The following is a 16,613-nucleotide window of genomic DNA, read 5'->3' as shown; positions in this document are numbered from 1 at the left end:
AGTTTCATGTCTGAAAAAAATAAGAGGAAGGAAACGACGATACGGTCCCTTTTTCATAGCACAAGCAATTCACAATCATATTATCTAGTGAAATACAAAACTCACGTGGCCACGAAAATAGCAAATTAGAGAAACTATGTGATTTTTGGTGCACAACCAATAAATAGAAAATCAACTAGTTTAATGTATAGATTGTATGGTTTGGTAAGTTGAAGAAAAAATTCTACAAAAGGTCCAATTAAATCTATTAGTTTCCTATTTCATAATAACCACTGAGATATTAGATTAAAATTTACGAAAGTATTCAGAAGCTAAGAATGTTAAAAGGAGTTGGGAAATAATCAAATAACTCGAGCACTAATGAAAATCATCAGTATATGGCACTAGCCTTGGAATTTGGAATCAACAACTCAACATAACCGAATTAAAATATTCTATCTTAAATGAGAAAGAGAACTTATTTTTTGCCTCCATTCAAATTTAGACTATTGTGTACAATTGACATCCTCTGTACAAAAGGAATAGGAATATACTCTCTGCTAGAATATGTATGGTTAAGCTGTATGTTTGAGAAGGAAAAAGAATGTTACCCTTCTCCAATTACAACAAGGGTGTACGAAAGAAATCTTCTCTGACGTCCTCGCCCAAACAAAAGGCAAAAAAAAAGGGAGAAGGGGGGGGGGGGGGGGTGGGGAGGGGACTTTGTCATTTCCTTCCCTCTTTAGTTAGCACCATGTTAGCAGAAAGTTAACTCTGCTTTTGCGCAAAATGTCACTGTCTATAATCTTCTATATATCTAATTTTGTTTTAACTTTAATTTATGGCGAATTTACAGGTACCGGTGAATAACGCAAAGCACCTTGATGATAATCAGGCACTTTGACATGTTGCAATAAAGGAGACATCTGCAATCCAATGATCTGGGTCTCTGGGTTTGAATATCCTTTCAGAAAAACATCTGTAACCTGAAAGAATATATAACATTTGAACAAGTCATACAAATATTATATTTTATTCTTCTGTTTGCAGGAAGACAAGAAATTCATCATAGAAATGCCTGAGGTGGGTTTGCTGATAGATAAATACCTGTGTACATCCAAAAAGTATAAGAAACTTTAGCGAGAAGCAGCTATCTACAATCAAACCCAAGTCGGTGTCTGTCAAATTTCGGCAAAAAGATAGATCTAGAACTTGCAGATTTTTCGCATGGCTTGCAAGTGACACGGCTGTATGCTGACCAACCTGGATTAAGCAAAATGAGACAAGCACTCAGAAAACGATACTTGGCATGCTGCTGGAACTAAACAGCTATCACAGCCAGATGGAAAAACAATTGACAGAAGTTTTCTTCCTTCAACAGGGAGATAGGGCTTTGTTTCATGTCACTAAATAAAAGAACCAGACAAATACCAGGATCATGACACACCTTTAGAATAATTTCAATCAACTAGCTTATTTTACATTGTATTATTTACAATTCTCATCACTGCAGCTATGAATTTGACTTTTGAAAACAATGATGAAAATAAGTAGCAGAAAGTGAAGTGTCTGCTGACTCTTCCAATAAAACACATGATCCAATGCTGGCAAGGGTGAAAATATATCTATTTCAATCCTTCTACAAGGTATACCCACCCAAACACATCTTTTTATGAGCATGTGCTTAGAGTATGATTTATGTGTAGGATTGCACATACAAACACCTGCATTCCAGTTTGTTATTGAGTGACATTCAGTGAGGCAGTGTAACCAACATACCTTCTTGATTTTATTGAGTGAAAGTTCTTTCAAGGACTCTCCAATGATCTCTATGAAGGCAGCTATTGCTTCATCGCTGTAGTAAAGAGAAATTTTCGTAAATTAACCCATCATTAGGAATTTGAATGAAAGAAATATGCTATGCAATAAGCACTGTGTACCATCCAAAGAAGCATAAGCATAGCATAATTACATACACATCGAATAATGAAGAAACACTCCTGACATTCCAAATGCTAAAAAGTCAATACTGGTCCAATACAGCAGTGCCAATACTCTATGAACAAGTTATCATGGAATTTGATTCCCTAACCCTAATACAGAATCTGATGCACTGAAAGGAGGATTGGATAATGGAAATCTAATATAATTTCTAATATGAGTCCCAGAAGCAATCAGACAAGTGCTCAAGGAGGATTGAAAATTAATCATAAACTCCAACTATGGAGAAGGAATTCAATCCACATATGGTACTGTAAGATGGTGCTAAGCTTTTGACCCAGGTATATCACAGAATTGAAGGTTTCCATCCTAATAAAAAGCTGCGCATAGTTCTATAAATTTTGACCCAGGTATATCACAGAATTGAAGGTTTTCATCCTAATAAAAAGCTGTGCTAGAAAGTTCTATAAATGAGTCATCTCTAGTAACTCAAAAAAGGGAAGAGGAAGAAGAAGAAGAAGTACCTGAATGGTGTACAGGGGAGCTTCAATGTGTTAAGTGCTCGACAATTATTGGCAAGATATCCTATAGATAAATCTGTCAAATTAGGCAAGTTCTCGAGATCAAGAACACACAACAGAGGACAGTGTTCAGCAATGACTTTAATCGACACATCAGTCAACTTTCTGCATAGTTAGAAACAAAAATAGCAAGGGAAAGAGATAAAATTTAGCAATGAACGAAATAGGGAAAGTACAACTTGGAAATCCTAGCAATATAATTCTTTTTTTTCTTTTAGTATACCCTGGCAATATAATTCTGATTCAGAAAGAAACTATAATTGAAAGATAGAAATAATAGTTAACCCATGCTCATAGACCAATTGAATATAAATTTTGATTATTTCATTTCCCTATGATAATTCCAAAATAGGAATTCTCTCAATAAACGCTTCAATTATAGTGTAACCTTCTTTAAATTTCATGAATCAGGCAGCTCAAACAGTACTTACACACAATCCTTTAAAATAAGCTCCTTCATGTTTTGACCATTGGCAATGATGTAATCCTTGATAAATTTATCACAAACAGTTCCCACGCCTGCCAATGACAGCACTTCTAAATTTTCAAGTTGCTTCAGTGCTGGCACAATTAATGCAGTATCGATGTTTTGGCAATGATCAAGATACAACTCTTTCAGAAGTGGTCCTAGTGAATCAGCCAAAATATTAACACTGGCAGATGTGAGAAGGGAGCACTGGCTTAGGTTCACCGATCTAAGAGCCGGGGCAGAAGAAACCAGCGCTCGCAACCCCTTATCTGATAGACGGCAAGCACCAGTGATGGACAGACTGATTAATCTAGGTAAGTGTAACCACCTCGGTGACTTTGTCACAATATAATCAGGTATGCAACGTCCACATTGGTCAAGTTGTAGCACCTATTCACATGTAAATACATAACCAGAATTCAGATGTGTCAAATATAGGTAGTAATCTCAGAAGCTAAATGAAATTCAACATTCAACAAAGGGAACATGTTCAACTTTAGCATTTGAGAAGAAATGACAACTATCAAAGAATTCAAGAAGCATACCTCCAATTTGGAAGTGTCACACACTTTGAGAGATTCTGTCAATTGATCCTCAGACATCCATGAGCAATCTCTCAGGCGAATTTCAGTGGGAGACCCTTTAACAACAAGTTCAAAAAAGTGAGAGTCCATCCGATGAGAGTCACATGTCAGCTGGCTAAGTCTGTGCCTCAGGTCTTCTGGGACACCATCAAGTGACACAATTGCATCAGCATAGCTGGCAAGAACTTTTAGGCATATTTCTTTCAATGATGGCACCTTCCTAGGTCTTGTATGATTCGATTTAGGAACCCATGATTTATTTTGCACATTTTTCATCCCTTTCTCTCTGATAAATTTCAAAGCTGTCGAGAAAGGTGTTGGCCCCTCATCAATTGGAGGTTCCACTGGAGGCTCAGGGTTAGATGATGCATCCTTAGCATCCGGCACGAACCGGGCAAACCGAGATGCATTTTCTTTGGCTATGTCCCTGAAACGTTCCCTTCTCATGGAGCTAAGATTGTCCTGTGGTGGCTGGAGGATTATAACACCGCCATCATCATCATCGTTATCATCATCTGAAATTTCGATCGGAACGCCAGGGTTCGAATTTTCAGGTCTAGGTGCGCGGAATGCCTCGTCATGAAAAGCATTTGCCAAGAAATCAATTTCCATCACCACCGGCCCTTTCATTTTCTCTTCCCTGCTTAACCTCCTGAGACCACCGGAATTACCACCACCACCACCGTTGTCACCACCAAGAACCAACCTTTCAGCAGCACCACTGGTATCAGCAGCATGACCATCCAATATCCTCTTCCCTCTCGGATCACCTTGCACTTCCTCCACCTCCACCACCGGCGAAAAGAAACCTTGAGAAAAATCAAACTGAAAATCAGGGTTCTCGTTCCATACTTCTCCCATTGTCTTAGTGCGCTTGGGAGTGGCATTATCGACGTCCATGGGAACGGTAACCCCCATATAATCAACTGTTCCTCTCTTGAGAAAGCCTCTTTCTGTTTCATCAGCAACGCCATTGCATGATGCCCCGTGATCGGGACCACCAAATAAGTCGGAGTTAGCGGGGTTGAGGAAATTGTCAATAATTGAGCCAATGTCAATGTCTTGATCGGAAACCCCAAAATCAGTTGAAAATGGCTGAAAGTTGGTTTCTTGGTCAACCCAGGGATGGGTTTGAACGGAAGTGGTGGCGTAAGGAACCCCGAAATCCCTAGGTTCTTCGGGGTTTGAGAATTGGGGGAAATCGGGTATTGGATTGAGAATTGGTTGAGGCTGAGGTGGTTGTTGGGGATAATGGTTGGGGTTGGGGTTGGGGTTGGGGTTGGGGTTGGGGTTAGGGATAGGAGTAACCCCAGCCATGGGTTGGGAAAACCATGGAAGCTGAAATTGAGGTGTTGATGAAGAATTAGAGGAAGAAGAAGGATGAGGAATGGGTTTAGGGGTACTATGGTTGTTATTGGGGATCATCGGTTTGTTGTTGATGTTGACGTTGATGTTGATGTTGAAGTTGAAGATGATGATGAAATGCAAATGAATGGTAATGGGGGAGTTGGAATGGGATTTGGAGGAGAGAGAGTCACACTCGTCAGTGAAGAAGAAGAAGAAGAAGAAGAAGAAGAAAGGCGTGTGGTTGGAAGCAATCCCAACGGAATTGGAAGAAAGAAACGAAAGAAAGAGAATTTATGCGTACTGTGGAGAATCGAAACTTCCTCACTACACCTTCCTCCCTCTTAAATGGTCATCAATACTAGTAAAAAATATATTTTTTTAAAAATTTTATTAGTAAAATAAAATTTAAAAATCTAGAGTTCTTTTTGGTCTAGAATTGTTGCATGTACTTTTTACATAATTATTTAAATATTATCATAAAATTTTAGATCAAATATATAAGTAATTTGTTAATATAAAATTTGTTTGGCATTTTATAAAAAAAAGTACTTTTTATTATTTTTTCATGTCTTAAATATTTTTGTTGTTAATAAATTTAAAAATATTATTATTAATTAAAAAATATTATACATATATTAAAATTTAGTTATTATATTTTTGTGTATAGATATATAATATTTAATTTATTTTTAGATATATTTTATATTTAATATATATTTAATACAAATAATTAATTTTAAAATATAATTGTTTATCCACAAGTTAATAATTCAATATTATTTTGTGTTTACCCTTTAAAATAACAAAACACTGTGATTTATTTACTTCCCACTCTTTGCAATGTGAACTTGACTAATTAATTGCATATTGACTGATTAATTTGCATGCATGGAGAATACAGTACCATTTAATTTATGGATATTGTCGATAAATGCTTTTAAGGAGTAAACTACTAAGATTGTTCGTAATTTTTAAATATGCTGATAATTTTTTTTTATAACAATAAAAAAGATTTTTTAAATGTTACAAAAATAGTAAAAAAAAATTCTTTTTATAAGTATTAAATAACTTTTGTATCAATAAAGCTCTATATCGAAACAAAATACTTAACCAAGTCTAACTAAGTTATTGTAACAATTTTTTAAGTCATGAGCCTCTCTCTCCTTTTCTTTTTCCATTTTCTTCTTTTTTGTTTTTCTTTTTCGTTATCGTCATCATCAATAATACCAATTTTTTGTAAACATTTTTATTAGTTCTGGTTTTTTTGTTATTATCATTAAATAATTTCGGTTCATTTCTTAATTTATTTCTATTTATTTGTGTGTTAATTAATGTTCACTTGATTTTATTGATAAGTATTTACCAAATTTTTTATTCCTTAAGTAATTTTGGTTTATTTTTTAGTTTAATTGAGATTTATTTGGATCCATAAATGAATTCAATTTATTTTTTTAATGATTAAGTCTTTTTTACTGTTTATTCAAATATAAACTAATTTCGATTCATTTGTATGTTAATTGAGGTTTACTTGATGTTGCTGATGAGTATTGACTAAATTTTTTATTCTTTATGTAATTTTGGTTCATTTCTTAGTTTAATTGAGATTCATTTAGATCTATAAATGAATTCCATATGTTTTTGTTGATGATTGAGTTTTTTTTATTATTTGTTTAAATTTAAACTAATTGAATAGAATAGGGTGGAATCTAATGCAATTGAATAAAGTGATAATGAATAATTTCATTCTTCTTTGTTAAAAAATTTGGTCAATACCTATGAGCAGCATCAAATGAACCTCAATTAACACACAAATAAACCGAAATAAACTAAAAAATGAACTGAAATTATTTAATGATGGCAGTAAATGAAATCATAAACAATAAAGATGTTAGCAAAATATTAGTGTTGTTGGTGATGACGATAACAAAAGAGAAGAAGAAGAGAAGAAGAACATACATGACCGAATTAAAAAAAAAGAAGGAGGAGAAGGAAAAATGGGAGAAGAAAAAGGAGAAGGAAAGAAGACAAAGACAAAAACAAAAACAAAGAAGTTGTGTTAGTGTAATAAAAGTAGTTTTATATTTGGCAAATCTCTTATATATTTGATCCAAATATTTATAAGAATATTTGGATAATTATTTACAAAATACATACAAAAATTCAGATAAAAAATATGTCTCTATAATTTTTAAAGTATTTTTGACCATTAACGAAAAGAAAATCGCAAAAAATTATAGTTAACGTAAAATTATAAAATTTTAAAGATTAAAGTGTCTCTTTTTTAATCATATTTAAAGTGTCTCCTTTTTAAAGTATTTTTTAAAATACATATTTAATGTTAAATATTTGTATCATATTTTAATATATTTTGAAAAATATTTTTTTGTTAATAGGAGTAGAGTTTTTTTTTGTCAGTGTTATAAAATATCGGAGATAATTTTAGTAATTTATCCGTTTTTAAGGTTGTATATTTCTTAAGGTTTTCAAAAAAAAAAAAATTCCTATCCCAAAATATTTGTCACTTTCAGAAAATAAATACTTATACAGGGAAGAGCTAGCAAAATAAGCTTATACTACAAGGAAAAAATATATAGATAACTGAGAAGAGAGGCAAGGTTTTGGCCGTAGCTATTTTAGCAACCTCATTAAATTACGTTTATATTAAAAAGAATAATTTATTTTAGACAATTTATATTTCGCTTTCTGTAGGTATTAAATAAAATTCCATCAATATCATACATGTATAGCAATGCACTATAATAATATGATCTGATTATGGAATGCTAAAGTGTTTATGATACCAATTGCTATATAGAGATTGTTCGTAGAGTAAATAACCATTTTTAATCATCAATTATTCGTAAATAAATCTAATAAAAAATAATTTGCTATGACAAGTGATGAACTTGGGATAGAGTGGTTCAATGGGGTTTTGGAATTTGATATGACACCAAAAAAAAAAAGAAGGAATGCCGAAAATAGTAGGTTTCATTGTTAATTTTATTTAACAATAGTTTAATTTTTTTTATATTATTGGACATCTTATTATCATCTAAGATTAATAACAATTGATTAAAACTTAAAAGTGTCAAACAAAGATAAATATTAGTGGTTACAAATCATTCAGGACCAAAAATGGTTATTGATAACGACCTAACATTAAGCAAACCATGTGCTGAAGCGGAAAAGAATTTAGGTAGAGGCTTTGCTCCATGTGATCACAATATTAGTAATTATTTTAAAAACTTGGATGACAAATAAATAAAATAATCATATATTTTCACTAAACAGAATGGTACATTTACTTATTAGTTATTATCCCATTGTTACCTTCACTAATCTTTGAAAGGTGCGTGTCCCGTTCTCACATGTGAATATGAATATATGTGGTCAAAACTCAAAACACAGATCCATTGTTTTCACGTGGTTTCCACTTTTTGTTTTATTGGTGAAACATTATTATTCATTCTTATCATATATCCCTTGGAAAACTAAAAAGAATTGGAAATAAGCCAAATTACTTCGTGTAAATAACATTCATTTTCTAGTGAGGTACTCGATGATTAAGAGGTGAAGATTATAAATTTGTTCAATGTAAATTGAATATATAAGCGTTAGGGGTGTTATCGGTTCGGTTTGGTTCAGTTTTAGATTAAAAACCAACCGAATCGATATGTTTGGTTTCTATAGACACAATTGTTCGGTTTGTTATTTTTACAACAATCGAATCGAACCGAATCGAATTTATAGCAATATGATTCGGTCGATTTTTTCGGTTTTTAATTCCTAATGAGAAGAATATAAATCACAATAATTAGAGGTTTAAAATAGTCAATAAATTGAAATAATAAGAGTAAAACATTGAAATGATTAGGGGTTGAAGATTTTTATTGTTAGGTTAAAGGTTAAAATGGTTAAAATATTGAAATGTATACATATATTCGGTTCGGTTTGATTTTTATTAAACCAATCAAAAATCGAACCGAACTGATCAATTTTGTCAGCAAAAAAAAAAAAAAAATTTCGATTTTTAAATTAGTTATTATAATTTTCGGTTCGATTTTACGGTAATTTTTGGTTCGATTCGGTAACTTACACCCTTTTACGCGTTAATGCATTATCCAGCTAATAAAGTTGTACAAGGCATATGAGATTACATGAACCGAAAAATAGAAAACCCGAAGAAGCGTGCCGCATACTTCTAGCATGAAGAATTTCGCATGATGCATAACAACCTGTTAACGGTTGTCACCCATGCATAATTTCATTTCAAGCTAAAGTTGCTAGTTTACACAAATTTTCTAATCTTAATTATTACTTAGTACCTCTTAATAAACTTTCCATTGTTAGTCTATATTATCATTTTCTTTGTTGGTAGAGTTATTACTATTAGTCGATATTAACATATTATAAAAGATAATCTCTTTTGCATTTTTGTTACTTAGACATTTTTTTTGGAGATAAGAAAACAAAAAGGGGGCCTACTTTGGACAGTTGAAGCAAGAGGCTTGATAAGTTGATAGCCCTCCCACATGATAAAGACATTTTTCATACAAACTTTACAAAACTTGATCTTACTATAGTGCACATTTTGAGTGAAAAAATATATAAATAGTAGATAATGTTAGGAGTTAATATTTTTAATTTAATAAAAATTCATATGCAGTTATTAAATAATTCGATATATTTAACTAAATTATTATTTGATTATTCTCAACTAATCACTTAAAATTAATTTCTACCATTTAATTATTTTGCATAATTAGTATTGGATATTTATTTGTGACAAAAACAAAGAGGAATGTATTTTTGTTTTCACAAGAAGGGAACAAAAAAAAAGTGTAGAACGATCGTTGTCTGTTTTTGTAAGTTGCTGGTTGCTACTTGCTACATTACAATTATCCATGTTCAATAATTATCAGCAATAATCAATCATTATCATCACTAATTCCAAAACCAAATTTAATTCTTTCCCAAAGAACAAAAAAAAAAAAAAAAGAAGAAAACAGGAAGAAAAAGCAGCGAACAATCTTCGAAGCATTATTTCTCGGATTCCGAAATCCGAACGCGCAAATTAGAGTGAGAGAGAGAGAGAAGACTATCACAAGAAGCTGCTGCTGCTGCTTCTTCTTCATTGCAAAATCATCACTAAAAAAAAAAAAAGAAAAAAAAAAGCGTAGAATCCAAACAGAGCCTTACACGATGGGTGCTGACGGGGTATCCCAGCGGGTCAACAGCCCGCGTTTTTCGGGCCCAATGACCCGCCGGGCCCACTCCTTCAAGCGGAACAACAACGCCACCTCCACCGGCGCCAACTCCGGCGGTGGCTCCATCGGTGGCGGCGGAGGTTCTCTTGGCTCGCTCAATGAACTTGAGCTGCAAATCAATTCTCCGAGATCGGAGATGGGGACTACTGGCTTGCTCTCATCGGAAGGGTTGTTGGAAACCGTGCCGGAGAGGAAGCACGTGCACCACCACCACCTCCATCACGTGACGCACAGGGGTGGCGGCGGCGGCGGCGTGAAGGGTCTGCTGAAGAAGCCCATTGAGTCCATTGTTGTGGAGTTGGGTCTGAGGGAGAAGAAGAAGCTTGGGCACTGGATGTTCTTGATGTTCTGTGGTGTGTGCTTGTTCCTCGGTGTTCTCAAGATGTGTGCCACTGGCTGGCTTGGATCTGCCATTGAAAGAGCTGAATCGGACGCTAACAAGGTTCGAATCAAGTTTCAGGAAGATACATGTGTTAAAAAATTATAATTTTGGCAGGGGTTAATTTTAGTTTGTGTCAGTTTTTTCACAAAAGTTAGAACTTTATTCGTGGCATTGTTCGTATTGTGATCTCTTTATTAATATTATTTTTTGGGGGGATTCGGTTTTCCGTAGGAATCTTAAGTTTTAAGATGCAGAGTATATATAATTTCTTAATGAGTGGAAGGTCAAATTTTGGATATTACGTTGCAAAGTTGTTTAATCAGCTTTTTTGTTTGCGAGCGAAGACGCTATGTTTTGTGAACATGTTCTATTTGATTCATTTTTGCAGTGTTTGTAATTTGTTTGGTTGTTTGTGGAATTATCCTTTCTGTTAGAGAAACTGGGTACTTTTGGTTTTGGACAGTAGCTACTTTGTTAGAAATGCTTCACTTTCTAAATTGTTGCAGATTATTTTATCATCAATTTTGTATACAGTGTCTACCATACTAGTTTGCCAACATTAATAAGTGAGTTGCAGAACTCACACTAGGGTGGATTAAGAACTATATAGTTGATAGTTCATGATCTGATTTGAGTATCCTTAAATCACTTTAATTTTTATCCATCTGAGGATGGTGTGGTGTTTGGATAAGTTATATTACTAAGCAAAGTATTTTTTTACCCTTTTATCAGGAACTATCTGGCTCCGTTTCTAGATTAATAATGGACCGAAGCTCCATTGATTATGGTTATAGGGATGGAGAAGGTGATGCTGAACGAACTCTAAAGATGGTAGACACAGGAGTAATTGGTAGGGAGATTGCCATGGCCGAAGTAAGTCTTAAATCCCGTCTGTAATATATGTTGTGTTTAGAGATGTCTATTCTTTTTCATTTATAAAGTTTGCATTTTCATTCAGGAGTCAGGCATCTGGTCTAAACCCAACAGTGACAATTTCACTCAATGCATAGAACTGCCAAGAAATCATAAGAGTATGACTCAAGTACCCTCCTATCTCGTATTATGCAGTGGGTTATTCTGTGATTTCTCTCTTCTCACTCTTCCTTTTTCTTTCTTTTTCATCAGGGCTAGATGCAAAGACCAACGGCTATATCCTCATAAACGCTAATGGTGGCTTGAACCAGATGAGATTTGGGGTCTGGCAGCATTGATTTCCGATGGTATATTATGAAAAGTTAGGTAGCAAGCATAATCTAACTTATCATTGTGTTGTAATTGCAGATATGTGATATGGTTGCTGTTGCCAAGATTATGAAGGCGACACTTGTTCTTCCTTCTCTTGATCACACCTCTTACTGGGCTGACGAGAGGTTGGTTTATTTTGCCACCTTATAATATGGGGTAGAAAATTGGATCTCAAAAACTTCATTCGGTTTTGAAATTTCAGTCAATGTAGATGATATTTATGTTTAGATACAAGATTCATAGGGTATTACCATCAGACTTGTTCAAATCAAGGCATTGCACCTCAATAAATATTGTTGGGCTAATGGATTTAATACTTTCTGCCATCGAAAACTTAATTCCTGTCAATATACTTGCAGTGATTTCAAGGATTTGTTTGACTGGAGGCATTTTATTAATACACTGAAGGATGATATCCACATAGTCGAGAGATTACCAGATGTGTACGCCGGAATTGAGCCTTTCTCAAAAACTCCAATATCTTGGTCTAAGGTCAGCATAACTTGTTTACTCCAGCTCCTCCCTTTGCATATCTAGAATATATGTTTTACTAATTTTATTCATCCCATTCATGTTGAACTTAGTCGTCCATTCATCTGATCTTTTAGGTAGCAAGTTGAGGTTGTTAACAAAATGAGAGTATCACTATGCAATGATGCTGTTATATGTGTTGTCGTCATTCACCTTTGGTTGTTCTTTGTCATTGATTATTGAATTTTATGAGGATCATAGCATCGCATTTCTTTTTCGCTATTGTTTTTAAAAGCACTCAAGTGAGAATATACATGTTAACTTACAGGTCAACTATTACAAAACTGAAGTTCTTCCCCTCCTAAAACAACACAAAGTGATGTATTTCACTCATACTGATTCCCGGCTAGCTAACAACAACATTTCAAGTTCCATACAAAAGCTAAGATGCCGTGTAAATTACAGAGCATTAAAATACTCCGCTCCAATTGAAGAATTTGGTAACACATTGGTATCTAGAATGCGACAGAATGGAAATCCTTATCTGGCCCTTCATCTGAGGTAATTTACAATACTAGTATTGCAAATATTAACCTGAATCTTCTCTCTCTGCCTATGTTTTCTTTTTCTCTACATGTTTTGCATATATGTGGGTATGTCTAAGCCTAAGCTGAAAAAGAAAGAGCTCAATTTCATTTATCATTGCTTCTAATAACCTTTGCTCTTTGTTGGTTTTGTTGTAGGTATGAGAAGGACATGCTTGCATTTACTGGCTGCAGTCACAATTTGACTGTAGAAGAAGATGAGCAACTAAGACAAATGCGGTATGAAGTCAGTCACTGGAAGGAGAAAGAGATTAATGGGACCGAGAGGAGATTGCTTGGAGGCTGCCCATTAACTCCTAGGGAAACTTCCCTGTTACTTAGAGCACTTGGTTTTCCATCACACACAAGGATTTATCTTGTTGCCGGAGAAGCATACGGAAGAGGAAGTATGAAATATCTTGAGGATGATTTCCCCAACATCTTCTCTCATTCCTCTTTGTCCTCTGAAGAAGAGCTGAGTCCTTTCAAGAATCACCAGAACATGTTGGCTGGTATAGACTATGTCGTTGCCCTTCAGAGCGATGTGTTTCTTTACACCTACGATGGAAATATGGCAAAGGCTGTACAAGGTCATAGGCGCTTTGAAAACTTTAAGAAGACCATCAATCCAGACAAGTAAGATATTCTTAACGTACTTTCTCGTGTATTACTTTCCACTTGATGGTTCAATGATCTGCATTTTACCCCGTGTGAAACTATTTCCTTCTTATTCTTATAAGCCAGAATTTCAATGGTTAATGCAGGATTGATTTTGTTAAACTTGTTGACCAATTAGATGAAGGAAAAATTTCTTGGAAGAAGTTCAGCTCCAAGGTAAAAAAGCTTCATGCAGACCGAATCGGCGGTCCGTACGAAAGGCAGGCCGGAGAATTTCCGAAGCTGGAGGAAAGTTTTTATGCAAATCCTCTGCCAGGATGTATATGTGAAAAATCAAGGTAGTATTCAAGACTCCGTACTGGTGGTTGTGCTTCTTATGATGACATCAGTACAGCAGCAAACAGAAGACATTGTGGCTGTGCTGTGCTATATATTTCTTAGTCTTGAGGAGATTGGAATATGACTGTTGGAAAGCCGGATTTTCTGTTAAGGTGCTATAAATTGCCCCTACCCTATTGGAGATAAGATTTATACAAGGGACCAAGGTGGGTTTTGAACCTGAACTACGCGAATGTACTTATAAATTAAGGATCAGGCACTGGCAGCCCTAAGTATAGCACTCTCAATACACTCAATAGAAACTAAACAGTATACCTTGTGAAAGAAACCTCATCCCTAACCATAGTTTTGAATGAAAACTCTAGATTGTATTTTATTCTACACTTGTACTGAATAAGTTGTATTTATAATTGCATCATAAGAGAGAAAAGAAAGAAAGGAAAAAAAGAATGGATTTGTATACTCTAATGTTAAAGAGGGTAACGTGATATTATCATTTGCCCATTTTCATTATAAACAATCTCAGTGGTTTGATTCTACACACCATCAGCATACAACTCCTTACCAACTTTACTAAAATCTACTTCCTTTGAAATTTGCAAACTATTTTTCAAACTTTCATACTTGAGATACATGATAAAAAGTAAAAACATTCCCTTATTACATGCAATAATTGAAGTAAGATAAGAATTAAAGGCGTGAGAGTGAGTCAGTAGTCCCACTTAGGAAAGGGTAATCAGTGTAGCCAATAACAGGATCCTGAGTGTAAAATGTCTTTCTGTTATACTTGGTTAGAGGTGCATTGAGCTTCAACCTCTGAACCAGGTCCGGGTTGGAGATGAAAAGGCGACCGTAGGATACCAAGTCCGCATCCCCTTGAGCCACAGCTTCGATTCCCAACTCCCTTGTGAATCCACCACTTGCCATGAATGTACCCTCATAAGCATTGCGCAGCGTCCGCATCAGCCGAGCTTCCTCTTCTTCGCTGCCGGGTCTGCCCGACTCGGTCTGCCCGTAAGCTGTGTAGCGGGGTTGAGTGACATGGAGATAGGTCAGTTTTCTGCCCAGCTCTTGCTGGAGGTTGTTGAGCCTCTCCACCACTGCTAGCCCCAGGCCAAGCGGGTCGGAGTCCATGGCATCCAGGTGGTCGATTGCCGGTGAGATTCTAACACCTACTCTTTCTGCTCCAATTGCAGAAACAACTGCTTTAACTACCTGCATTAAGAACCTGCACCTATTTGAAATGGATCCACCATACTCATCTCTTCGCTCATTGATCCCGTCCTTCAAGAATTGATCAATCAGATAGCCGTGTGCACCGTGAATCTCAATTCCATCGAAACCTGCTCGGATAGCGTTGACCGCTGACTGGCGATAGTGGTCCACTATTTGTGGTATCTCAGAAGAGTCAAGTGGTCGGGGCTCTGGATACACGCCGTAGGACTGATCCGGCAAGAGAATTCTCCATCTGGAGGAAATAGCCTTGTTTGTGGAGGAAATGGGCGGCGCCGCCCCAGGCTGATACACTGTTCAAATCAGCAAATCAGATATTTGAATTTGATATATAATATTATAATTGTTAGAAACAAGAGATTAAACTGGAGAAAAAATTTGTGTACTATTGAGTGTAATCAAAGTACTAATAGAATCGTAATAATAAAGACGTAATCTTCTATAATAAATATTCACTTATATTAAATAATACTAATTGATCCTAATTAATCTTAATTATATTCTGACAATAGTATTATATATGAGTAATCGGTTACCGGGATGAGATGCACGGCCAACATGCCAGAGTTGACAGAAGATGAAGCTGCCTTTGGCATGCACGGCATCCACGACGTTTCTCCATGCCTCAACTTGCTCCTCAGAGTATATTCCAGGTACATGAGGGAAGCCAGGAGCAGTGGGAGAGATCAAAGTCCCTTCGGTGATGAGGAATCCACCGGGTGTGGATCTCTGAGCGTAATACTCCGCGTGAGCGGCACGTGGGATGCCGTTCAAGGCTCTGCACCTGGTCATGGGCGCCAACACCACCCTGTGCGAGAGACTGAATTTTGCCATCTTGTAAGCAGAAAACAGGCTGCTGGACTCGTTGTCTGCCATTCTTAACCGGATCTTGTTGGTAGAAGCAAGTCTTCCTCTTGCTCTTGTATTATTAAAGGCGGAACCGTGAAAGTGGTGGGTCCAGTCAACTCCTTGTGTGGGAAACCAAATAAATAATGCGCTACCATGTTCTGCACTTCTCCAACGATTTTTTGGACGGTCACCTTGCTCACGAGACATGATGATCACGTGCTTTATCTTCTTTTCTTTCCCGGAAATTTCTTTTAAAAAAAAATTATTTTTGGTATACATGGGCTTGCCTCTCGGCCCATTAAATTGATACAAAAAGTTCTCGAAGCCCATTTCTTTTATATTTTCCCGAACACCCTACCTGAATGACTGATATTCCAACCCAAAAATTAGTACTGAAACTAATGTTAGAACTTAGAAGCAATTTACCAAAAACATGAAACTCATATGGTTTACTCATATTAGTATATTATTGCCAACTTCCAATTATACTCAATGTTGTTTTTAAATTGGTCACGGTTACTTCTTAAACACTTAAAGTGGCATCACCCTAAAAATATCCCTCAAAGTAGCAAAGCAACATGAAATATAACCTTTCTTTCCTTTTACTTTTTTGTCATTCATTAGCATTTTGTTTTTAAAAATAATTAATGGCTATTTTCGGGTCAGGAAACAGATATATCATATGTGCGCATGTATTATCAACTCAAGTGTCAAGTAGGTGTTT

At 35.5% G+C, this 16,613-nt stretch overlaps 3 protein-coding genes across 3 annotated transcripts; 1 reads left to right on the top strand and 2 right to left on the bottom strand.

Moving 5' to 3' along the window:
* Positions 1 to 439: 439 nt before the first annotated feature.
* LOC107643625 (uncharacterized) lies at positions 440 to 5,232 on the bottom strand. The gene is made up of 6 exons (XM_088502333.1): positions 3,516 to 5,232; positions 2,933 to 3,360; positions 2,445 to 2,606; positions 1,759 to 1,834; positions 1,087 to 1,242; positions 440 to 965 (listed from the first exon to the last, which is right to left on the bottom strand). The coding sequence occupies exons 1-6, from the start codon at positions 4,977 to 4,979 to the stop codon at positions 819 to 821; spliced, it is 2,433 nt and encodes an 810-aa protein (XP_088358459.1). The 5' UTR covers positions 4,980 to 5,232; the 3' UTR covers positions 440 to 818.
* A 4,439-nt stretch (positions 5,233 to 9,671) lies between these two features.
* LOC107643611 (O-fucosyltransferase family protein) lies at positions 9,672 to 14,346 on the top strand. The gene is made up of 9 exons (XM_016347301.3): positions 9,672 to 10,610; positions 11,283 to 11,423; positions 11,509 to 11,581; positions 11,676 to 11,746; positions 11,832 to 11,920; positions 12,155 to 12,287; positions 12,595 to 12,827; positions 13,010 to 13,486; positions 13,615 to 14,346. The coding sequence occupies exons 1-9, from the start codon at positions 10,104 to 10,106 to the stop codon at positions 13,808 to 13,810; spliced, it is 1,920 nt and encodes a 639-aa protein (XP_016202787.1). The 5' UTR covers positions 9,672 to 10,103; the 3' UTR covers positions 13,811 to 14,346.
* Positions 14,262 to 16,096, bottom strand: OPR3 (oxophytodienoate-reductase 3). Its single transcript, XM_016347313.3, has 2 exons — positions 15,577 to 16,096; positions 14,262 to 15,333 (listed from the first exon to the last, which is right to left on the bottom strand). Exons 1-2 carry the CDS (start codon positions 16,094 to 16,096, stop codon positions 14,498 to 14,500), a joined length of 1,356 nt encoding a protein of 451 aa, XP_016202799.1. The 3' UTR covers positions 14,262 to 14,497.
* Positions 16,097 to 16,613: the final 517 nt, after the last annotated feature.

Source organism: Arachis ipaensis, chromosome B1, assembly GCF_059453495.1.
Source record: "Arachis ipaensis isolate K30076 ecotype BB chromosome B1, ASM5945349v1, whole genome shotgun sequence".
Taxonomy (NCBI): domain Eukaryota; kingdom Viridiplantae; phylum Streptophyta; class Magnoliopsida; order Fabales; family Fabaceae; genus Arachis; species Arachis ipaensis.
The sequence above is the reverse complement of the archived record's forward strand: the minus strand, read 5'-3'. Positions and strand labels throughout refer to the sequence as shown.

Excerpts from the sequence above, each read along its gene's own strand:
- LOC107643625 (XM_088502333.1), bottom strand. The coding sequence starts at position 4,979 with ATGATCCCCAATAACAACCATAGTACCCCTAAACCCATTCCTCATCCT. Across the intron at positions 3,361-3,515 it reads GTGACACTTCCAAATTGGAG|GTGCTACAACTTGACCAATG; the intron begins GTATGCTTCTTG and ends ACATGTGAATAG. Across the intron at positions 1,835-2,444 it reads CTCCCCTGTACACCATTCAG|CGATGAAGCAATAGCTGCCT; the intron begins GTACTTCTTCTT and ends TCTTTACTACAG.
- LOC107643611 (XM_016347301.3), top strand. The coding sequence starts at position 10,104 with ATGGGTGCTGACGGGGTATCCCAGCGGGTCAACAGCCCGCGTTTTTCG. Across the intron at positions 10,611-11,282 it reads CTGAATCGGACGCTAACAAG|GAACTATCTGGCTCCGTTTC; the intron begins GTTCGAATCAAG and ends CCCTTTTATCAG. Across the intron at positions 11,747-11,831 it reads TGAACCAGATGAGATTTGGG|ATATGTGATATGGTTGCTGT; the intron begins GTCTGGCAGCAT and ends TTGTAATTGCAG.
- OPR3 (XM_016347313.3), bottom strand. The coding sequence starts at position 16,096 with ATGTCTCGTGAGCAAGGTGACCGTCCAAAAAATCGTTGGAGAAGTGCA. Across the intron at positions 15,334-15,576 it reads TGGCCGTGCATCTCATCCCG|TGTATCAGCCTGGGGCGGCG; the intron begins GTAACCGATTAC and ends TGATTTGAACAG.